At 44.1% G+C, this 10,456-nt stretch overlaps 1 protein-coding gene across 1 annotated transcript in view; it reads left to right on the top strand.

Annotated features, from left to right (window-relative positions):
- The first annotated feature begins 24 nt into the window (after positions 1-24).
- DPP4 (dipeptidyl-peptidase 4) overlaps positions 25-10,456 on the top strand; it is a 90,303-nt gene continuing 79,871 nt past the window's right edge. The window contains exons 1-2 of the mRNA XM_005859372.2: positions 25-205; positions 813-897. Coding sequence (XP_005859434.1) covers positions 200-205; positions 813-897 — 91 coding nt within the window. The 5' untranslated portion in view covers positions 25-199. The remainder of the gene's footprint in view (positions 206-812; positions 898-10,456) is intronic.

Raw genomic sequence — 10,456 nt, 5'->3', positions numbered from 1 at the left:
GTCCCGCAGCTTGCCCCGCAGCCCTTTATGCCTAGGGGGCCGGGCCCTCGCTAATGTTTAACTCGGGGCGAAACTTGGGAGCGCCGAGTGACTCCGCGGCCGGCGGGGAGCGGGGAGCTGGACGCGCGTCCCGGGGCGAGTCTGACTTCTGCTGCCTCCCTGCTCTGGACGGACGCTCAGTTCTGAGGAGCCGCCGACGATGAAGGTGAGTGAGTAGCGCGCCTCCCGCTCCCCCAGCCCCAGGGTCGAGGTGTAGGTGCCTCTCCACCAAACTCTCCCCAAATGATCCCCCTAATTCCCCGGAGCGGAACCAGGGGGCTCCTTAGGCAGCAGCGCCAGGGCCGCCCTCTGACAGGTGAAGGGACTTTCTAGAGCTCTGCCCTCACTCTGGGACCTGCGGGGTTGGGCTAGGACCGGGGCGCTGAGCCTCGGACGACCCGGAGAGCAACCCCTAAAACGCACGCCAGAACTCTCACTGCGCTTCTGAAGTGCAGGCTTAGCAGAAGCAAAGGGTAATGTGCTCAGAGGTCACAAGTTCAAGGGCGAGCGCTCTTACAACCTCCCACTGGCTCACTCCCAACCCCAGCCCACCTAGCTGGCCTGGCCTGTTCTCCCGCAGCCCGCATTACTGTCCGCCAGCCCGTCGCACTGCTGCCCTGGGAGTGCTGTCCACGTGGTGGTTTAGTGTCCACCTTACCCCTGCCCCCCCCCCCCCTCCCCGTGGCCAGGGGTGCAAGCCCAGGTCCCCACCCCCTCACCCCGACGGGGGCTGAAGGGCTTGATCTAACTGGACTGATCTAACCGGCTTGCAGACGCAATGGAAGGTGCTGCTGGGACTGCTGGGGGCTGCGGCGCTCGTCACCATCATCACCGTGCCCGCGGTTCTGCTGAGCAAAGGTAGTAAGTTTGTCCTCTTTGAACGAGATACGACAGTTGGAGACCAGGGTCTGCTTCTGTTTCACTACAGGAAGGGGGACGGGGATGTTGTCGGGGGCTGGGACCCGTGTGACAGGTTGTAGCTGAGGCGTCCCAGGCGTTGCTGCTGCTTCTGGGGTAGCAGTTAGATGGACTTCCGCAGGGTCTCCCGTGTTGAGGCTGCAGGAGCCTCGCAGTCGTTCTGTGTATAAGCAACACATACCTCCTGAAATTAGAGGAGCGGGGGCGGGTTAGGATTTTTTGGTATTAAATTTAAATTAATTTTTTAAATGTTCGTGGTTGTGGTCTTCAAAGGAAAGGAGGCAGTGTTTAAAGATATCAAATGTCACAGGGGTGTGGGCCCCAAAATGCAGTTTGGAGAAGACAGAGCACAGCGCCCCAGGTAGTTTCCCTTCAGGAATGATGGAAACCCCTCAGAGGTGGGATATGCGGGACCATAACTGTTTGACCACTTATAGAAGTTATAGACGTAAGTATTTCAGAGTTAAATTATGAAGCTGCTGGACTACATGATGATATTCAGAGCGGGGTAGAAGCAGTGATGCTTGGTGGATTCTTTCATTTAAAGCCACCTTCATTTCCTTCAGCTTGGCCAACTGCTCCAGTTCAGCCCTAGCTCTTAATATAAAACATTCATATAACAGAACACGCACTGTCGACGTGAGCACACGAGAATAACTAGTTTGGGTCTCCTCGGCCCAACTTTCCTTTTAAATATTTATTTTCATTTCAGTGTTACATGTGGGGAACCGCTATAGGGTTAAACCTTGGACTGACCTGTTGGCAAAGTCACAAACAAGTCCCCGCTTAGAGGGCACAGTCCTCTTAGCATAATTAGGCTTGACCTTATGACCTCCCTAGATCTTACCTGGGAAGCTAATGGGCTGAGGGAAGTAACAAGAACAAAAACAAGTGAAACTCACAAGAACAGTGTAACTTTGGTAACCACTACCTTGTTTACCTCTGACTATAAAAATAAAGGCTCAGTTTGCCTTAGGATCTTTCTCTGGCCTCAGCCAGGCACAGGAAGATCCACGGAGACTAAAGAGAGCTAGAGAGTTCTAAAGAACTAGAGAGTTCTGAACGCTGTCTCCGTGTAAAACATTTTTCGCCGACTCTGTCCACACCTTTGGGAACCTCTGGACTGCTGGGGTCACATGCTGGGCAGCTAGCTGAAGCATCTACTCTGGATGGTGGAGTCAGCCAGGAAGTGTGTAGGTAGTGCTTATATACTGAGGGTGTGTTATCCAAATTTCTGTTCAGAATTTGGTTTATAGAGCTATCGAAAACCTTGTTTGCCCAGCAGTTTCAGTTCCAGGGCAAAGGTGCCAAAGGTTAAATAACTGAATGTGTTGACCTATTGATAATGACTTTACTGACTCAAAGCAATGCTTCCTACCATTTTAGACTGTTACATGTCAGGCATCAGTCGCACATTTGACTCTGTTGTGAACTGTTGAACTTTAACTCTTTTTATGAAATGATACTTTGTATATTTAAACAACCACACACACAAAGCCAAAGAATGAGTCATTCATACAAGCAAATATTCACCTCTTACATTATGTGTCAGGCACTGTACTAGTTGCTGCAAAGACAAAGGTTACATTTTATAAATATAAAGATCTCTGAACTCAAGAAGTTCATAGTAATTTAGTGGGAAACAGATATGCAAACAAATCAAAGTAACCAAAACATCACTGAGCCACCACATGGCTCAGGAAGGATAGGTAAAACTGTAATTATCAGAACTTGCCTTAGGGGACAGAACACTATACTTTGTTAAGCCACTTGGGATGGGCAGTGAAATGGCCTAGGGCAGTGGTTGGAAAACTCATTAGTCAGCCAAATATCAACAGTACAACAATTGAAATTTCTTTTGAGAGCCAAATTTTTTAAACTTAAACTATATAGGTAGGTACATTGTTATTAACTTAATTAGGGTACTCCTAAGCTGGCCTTTGCTAAAAAGGTTCTCAATCTGAGGAGTCGACCTCAGCAAATGTACCCCCACTTCTTCTAACGACACTTCTTCAAAATAGACTCGCCCAGGCCGAAAACCGACTTCTGCGCATGGGCCACGAAGTTTCAATCGCACTATACGTGCGCACCTGCACGTGGTATTTTGTGGAAGAGCCACACTCAAGGGGCCAAAGAGCCGCATGTGGCTCGCGAGCCATGGTTTGCCGACCACTGGCCTAGGGGCTTAGGTCACAAAACTGTCTTCCAAGGGGTTTGGTGGGTAAACTAGGAGTGTTTTGTTTTGTTGAGTGACTCCTGAAGCCCGTGGAGGGGCTGTCTTATCATTTCCCTCCCTTAAAGAGTACTTAGTTTTTCTCTGCAAATGAAATTTGAACAAATATCTCAAGAACATCCTCTCCGATAGGGTCTTCCCCAGAGATTCACATCTTCACCTATGAATGTGACTCAAGAAGACAAGTTAGTGAGGCTTGAGCAAACTTCCCTGGGGTTAGAAGGATCCTTCTGGGAACGTATGAGGAAAACTCTCCCAAGAAGCTTCCTATGCAGGGAGGCTTGAATGGTTAACACCAGGCTCTGGAGGTCAGGTTTTTCTAGAAAGAATGTGAATGCCTTTCGTGTCAACACAGAGACACAAGATCACATGCTCTAATCTGGATTATAAAAGGACTCTGAGCAAGAGAGGAAGGTGGGCAGCAGGAAAAGGATCTGATTTTAACCTGTAGGGGATGAAGAACTGCTGGAGAATTCTGGGCATGCCTGAACCCTTGGGCATGACAGTAGGAAGGTGAGTTTAAGTGGAGCAAGGCTGGAGGGAAATCAAGGGAAGTATCCCCGGAGACTGGTGGTGCAGACCAGAATGTAGAGCCTATACTGTAAAGAGCTACTCAGAAATGTGGATGATTAGGCTTTGATCTTTGGGAACACAGGAAGTAAGGGGAGCTTGGCTAAGGACAACTCTTGGGAAACTGGGTGGAGATGTGGTTTCATTTTGTGCTTTATTTATACCACCAATGAAGCTGTCTCCTCATATATTTTTTTAAGAATATGTTTTTTCATTGATTTTAGAGAGAGATGAAGGGAGAGAGAGAAATATCAATAAAAGTGAAACATTGATCAGCTGCCTCCTGCATGTCCCCTACTGGGGATTGAGCCTGCAACCCAGGCAGGTGCTCTGACTGGGAATTGAACCACTGAACTCTTGGTGTTTGGGATGATGCTCAACCAACTGAGCCACACCGGCCAGGGCTCCTCATATTTCTTAAATGGCATTTACAGTTTACATATTTGAGGAGAAAAGGGAACTCACCATGTTTCAATTCCTGCCTTGACACAGAATTTTTGCTAAATCAGCCATACCTTTCCTGGGCTGTGCCACTGTAAGAGATTGCATTATTACAAAGAATTCAGAGTTATTACCCAAAAAATGCCCTTCATATCGTCAATCTAGGTTTAAAATCAAACACATACCTGGAAGGAAGAGAGGAGGTGAGGCAGGAGAGTGGAAATATAAATTGGAAGGAAAGGAAAAAAGAGAGAAAAGGAAGGAATGAAGGAATAATTTGATAGAAAAACAAAACAAAATGCTAGATTATGTGGAAAGCAAAGAAATAAACAGCCAAAAGGAGGAAAAAATGAGCAAACTCAATTTCATTCCCTGAGAGACTGGTTTAAGAGAAGGTTAAGTGTTTCCATATGAAAGGATGACTTCAGCAGAACTAGACACACCCAGAAAGGGGGTGGAAAATGAGGGGGGGGGAAGCCTACTTAATACTAATGTTATATGTTTTTCAGAATAAAAACTCCTTGATGTCAGAATTATGCATTCACTAAGCAAAATTAAAAGTTCACCTCCTTCTTTATGTACAAAAGAAGGATTGTATTTTGTTTTAAATTTCTAAAATATCCTCCTAAAAGGGATATTACATATTTAAACATTCTTTTCCCAGAGAATCATCAGTAAAACATATATTGTACTCATGATGGATTACAGAAGTCCTCATGGCTTAGTGGCAATAGAACCTTCTCATTCAGTACTTTGATCTCTTTATTTCCCTCTTTAAATTATATGATAGGCTGAGTTTTTAAAATGTTTGTCACATGGTTTTATTACTTCATTTTATTATTTGTCAAATGATTTTATTATTGAGTTTTATTATGGAATAGAAACATAGATGTTCTTTTTTTTCCTTTGCACTGCTTTAGCAGTAAATTTCCTCAATACCTTTCTGCAGTGCATAGGAAATTTGACTGCTCACCCATCCATCAGTAACAAAAGAAAACCCAAATGTGAAGGAGACAGGAATAATCAAAGAAAGGAAGATAACATCTATGAAGTTTGCCTGAGGAAGTTCAGGATCTCTTCCAGGCTTACCAGCACAGAAATAAGCCTGAATGAAAGCTTTGTATATTTCAGGGACAATTTCTAAACAGTGAGCTCTGTGAAAGCTCGCATTGACTCCAGCTAGCTCAGTTAACTATTGTCAGCCATTGTTGAGTGTTCATAAGGTCAATGGATTGGTCTTTTTCAGGCCGGCTCATTTGGCATTTGGTTCCCTAGCCATGGCATGTGCCTTTGATTTTTCTCTCTTAGACATCTTGCTGCTCATCCCAAAAGGGATTAGATAGAAAAAGGGAAGACTCTTTGCCCAATTGATGGTTTTAGAGAAAGCCATATAAAGGGACTGACTAGAGCTGGATCTATATACTTGAAATTTTATGACTTAACAAAGTGCTAAGGCCTACAGGGACTGTGAGTGTAAATGCATGTGGGATCACCTTGCTTGTGGAAAAGAAGGTATGCAAAGATGTAATAACAGCCAACATTGTGTGCCAGGTATGGGGCTGAGGGCTTTTAATATACTTCTCATTTGATCCTTACAATAACCCTTTGAAAAGGATACTATTATCATCCCCATTTTTACAGATGGTTTTCAGAAACTGAGAAGTTGCTTTAATGATTTATTACTGCACAATGAATTACCCCAGAACTTAAAACAACAAACATTTGTTACGTCATAATTGTGTCAGGAATTTGGCAGCAGCTTAGCTGGGTGGCTCTGGTCAAGGTCTGTCATGAGGTTGCAGTCAAAGTATTATCTGAAAGCTTGACTGGGGCTGCAGGATCCACTTTCAAGCTCTCTCACATTGCTGTAAATAGCTACAGGCCTCAGTTCCCCACCATGTGGGCCTCTCCATAGGGTACCAGGACAGCTGACTTCCCTTAGAACAGTGGTTCTCAACCTTCCTAATGGTGCTACCCTTTAATACAGTTCCTCATGTTGTGGTGACCCCCAAACATAAAATTATTTTCATTGCTACTACATAACTGTAATTTTTCTACTGTTATGAATCATAATGTAAATATCTGATATGCAGGATGTATTTTCATTGTTACAAATTGAACATAATTAAAGCATAGTGATTAATCACAAAAACAATATGTAATTATATATGTGTTTTCCGATGGTCTTAGGCGACCCCTGTGAAAGGGTCGTTCGACCCCCAGGTTGGCGACCCACAGGTTGAGAACCACTGCCTTAGAATGAAGGATCCATGTAGGAGGCTGCAGTGCCTTTTATGACCTCGCCTCAGAAGTGTGACCCATGCTATACAACCATCATGTCTGTTGTATTCTGTTGGTCACACAGAGCAACCCTGCTGCAGTGTGAGAGGGCATTACACAAGGGCATGGGTGCTAGTGGCGGAGATTACTGGGGCCATCTTGGAGGCTGGCTACCAGAAAAGTTAAGGAACTTGCTCTAAGTTGCACCGAGTTAGAATTAGGCAATGTGACTCTAGAGCTGGTGCTCTTGAACCCAAATCGCTCTGTTAGTGATCAAGTATAAAATTAATGAGGCCATATTTGCATAAACGTTACAAATTCCCACTCATACACCTATATTATAATTTCATGACTGCTAATCAATCCCTGGATGCTAAGTGTTCTGAGGAAAAGCACCTGCTGTTGCTGCCTCCTTATATAGATAGGCTGTAGATAGGCAACACCTTCCAGCCCAGGACTGATACCCCACACTTTTGACTGGTCTTATTTAGTGTTTTTAGTAGTAGTAGTAGGTCCAGATGTACTACTTGCACTGAATTACACTTGCTTTGTTTCCAATGGATGTTGTATTATTTCATTTGATCTTCATGAAACAACCACATCAGAAAGAGGTATTAATAGCCTGACTTTATACACTGAAGAAACTGAAGCATAGAAGTTGGGGCTTTGTAAGTACTAGACCTTGGGAATCCAAGTCTTTGGACTTCTAGCCTTCCTTCAGGCTGCTGGTTCCCATAAGTAACTGTGTGAAAAAAATGCTTTGATGAGAGTTTTTTAAGTTAATGATAAATCATTGCTTTATGGCTTGATGCTTAGACTTTCATTGTTGTAAATCAGTAGCTTGTAAATATTTTTACCTTTAGTCTTCATAGCTCCAACGTGACTTCCAATAGAGGTGTGTCTCTCAACCTGAGAGTAAACTGAAACCACAAAACTGGAACTTCAGAGTTAGCTGTTTTATTTTTGCCAAGTACTGTATTTGAAGTTTTATATTGCACTTCAAAATTATAACTTCCTAGGAAGTTTTTTTTTTTAATTTAATGATAAACCATTTGCTTTAGTTAAGAGTACACATTAACGTGCACATTTTTTCATTATTTGGTTCACTGGGGAAGTAAACCAAAGTCACACAATTCAGCATCTAAGGCCCAAAAAGCAGAGGTAATTTAAAGCAGAGCCAAAGCCAGCAGGGACTTTAATAATGACACCCGGGGGCCACGCTGATTCAGGACGTATGAGGGAGAAAGAGGAGGTCTACGGGGTGAGTATCAGGTGGATACTATCACTCATCCCTTCTCTGACTTCACACTGGGTCCCCCAAAACTGTCTTGATGGCTCCTGTCACCTTAATACCATCTTTGTAGGGCTGAAATCTCCTCTTCTTGTTTTCCCAGTTGTTTTAAAGCCCCACCTGCTCAAGCTCAGGTCCATGAGTTTAACCGATAGCTTCATTTCCCTGTGGCTTTTCTTTATTATTTAATTCCATTTAAAACCTCTTCAAAGCTAAGGCCTATAGTGGCCAGATGCCATATTTGTTAACTCCTCAACATGTATTAAATGCTCCCTGCATGGCAGGTGTTATGGAAGGTGCAGGGATCTGGTCCTAAACAGTAGAGATGAGGAGCCTGTTACCATGGACCTTTATAATTTATGGGGCACATGGGTAGTAGGCAAGCACATGAGTAATATCAGACAGTAATATCTGCTAGGACAAAAATAGTGTGATAGAGAGGACAGAGGGATGCAGAGAGGCATTTCTCTTGACTCTAAGCATGAGTGTGGCAGGCTCTTATTTCCATTTCTATAATATGTCTCTGACCCTGTGTAGATAATGGGGGCAGGGGGTGAAGGTTGGTTTGTCCAGGTGAGAGATGGCAGATTGGAGGGGGTGATAGCATTGGAGATGTTAAAAAAAAAAGAGCAAGATGTATTTTGATGGTAAGTCATAATGTATGGGAAATGAAGAGTGAGGAAGCCCTAGCCGGTTTGGCTTCAGTGGATAGAGTGATGGTCTGCAGACCAAAGGGTCCCAGGTTCAATTCTGGTCAAGGGCACGGTCAAGGGCATGTACCTTGGTTGCAGGCTCCTCTCTGGCCCAGGCCCTGGTCCCAAGCGAGTACAGGAGGCAACCAATCGATGTGTTTCTCTCACATTAATATTTCTCTCTGTCTTTCCTTCTCTCTTCCACTCTCTCTAAAAATCAGTGGGAAAATATCCTCAGGTGAGGATTAAAAATAAGTAAGTAAATAAATAAATAAATAAGTCAATCTTTACTAACCTTAAAAAAAAGAAAAAGAGTGAGGAAGAGTAGAGACAGGGATGACTCCCTGAATGCTTGCTGGACCATCAAAGTGCAGAATTTTCTCATTTCCGCATGACTGTATCTTTTTAACAAGAGCTAATCTACTAGGTTCCTCTGACCTAACTCCCTCTTCCTAAAGAATCTGCTTCCCCTTCCCACTGCCAAGCTCAGGAGGGCCTTCTGCATCGTGCACCCAGCACACACATGTCAATAGAAAGTAATTCTCCAAGTCGGCACATATTTATTGAGCATTTTCTATAGGCCAGGCACTTTGGTGGTCACCAAAGATATAAAAAGGATAGGTAAGACTGTTGTCCTCAAATAATTCACAATTTTAAAGGAAACATAAGCGTCAACTATGATAAAAAGTGCTAAATGTCTCTCCATTAAATGATCTAAGTGCAATGGAAACATTAAAAAGCAAATGATAAATGCTGCCCAGGCAAGTCTGCACAGAAAACAGCCAAACTCAAAGAGTTAATAATTTATAGGCCTAAACACACGCCTTCCAATCCTGGAGCCGTGGGACTGGGTCCCAGGTGTGCAGTTCACCAAATGTGTAGTGCTCAACAATTCACAGCCCCCTGGTTCTGTATGAGGAGTGTGTCAGAATGTGTTTGGCTACAAGTAACAGAAAAGCTGACCAAGGTTTGTTTGAATTTTGGCCTATAGAGGCCAGATGCCATATTTATTAACTCCTCAACATCTATTAAATGTTCCTTTTTCTTATTGTGTTATTATTAGCATGCTATATAATGGGAAGTGCAGAAGTAAGACAGTTAGCACAGTGATCCAACAACATCCTCGAGGACCCAGGTTCATTCTGTCTTTCAGCTTTGCCATTCTCAGACTGTTGTTGGCTTTTGTTCTCAAGCTTGTCCTCTAGGGGCAAGTGTGGCTGCTACAACAATACATCATTTGCTCACACAGCTGCTTCACAAGCAGAAGGGATGCTTATCAGGGAGACAATCTGTTTTATCAGGGAGAAAAGACATTTCAGAAGTCCTTCAGCTCAAGGCAACTTTCCTTCATGTCTTGTTGGCCAGATTTGTGTCACTTGTCCACTTCGAAATGGATCATTGGCAAAGGGAATGAATTACCAAGCTTGGACTAGATTAATCAAGACTCATCTTTCTGGGACAAGGAGGAAACTCCTTCCTTAGCACTTGGAAAAGGAAGGTGGAAGAGGAAAGTTAACTACCTAAGTTGAATTAGGAATTCTAAAAGATTCGGGGTGGTCTGTGAAGTCATATGATATACTTTATAACCACCCTTTAATCATTACATTAAAAATTTTAGTTTGCTAACAAAAGGAAATAGTAGCTCAGTTGGTTAGAGCACCATCCACATATACCAAGGTTGCAGGTTTGATCCCTGGTCCAGGCACATGCAAGAATAAACCAATGAATGCATAAATGAGTAGAACAACAAATCCCTCTCTCTCAAATTATATATATACTAGAGGCCCGGTGCACAAAAATTTGTGCACTCGGTGGGGGGAAGGGGGGGGTCCCTCAGCCCGGCCTGTGCCCTCTCGCAGTCTGGGACCCCTCGGGAGATAACGACCTGCTGGCTTAGGCCTGCTCCTGGGTGGCAGAGGGCAGGCCCAATCCCTAGGTGCAGCCCCTGGTCGGGCTCAGAGCAGGGCTGATTGGGGAGTTGGGGCACCGCCC

The sequence above is a fragment of the Myotis brandtii genome, unplaced genomic scaffold (genome assembly GCF_000412655.1).
Source record: "Myotis brandtii unplaced genomic scaffold, ASM41265v1 scaffold125, whole genome shotgun sequence".
Lineage (NCBI taxonomy): Eukaryota > Metazoa > Chordata > Mammalia > Chiroptera > Vespertilionidae > Myotis > Myotis brandtii.
The sequence above is the reverse complement of the archived record's forward strand: the minus strand, read 5'-3'. Positions and strand labels throughout refer to the sequence as shown.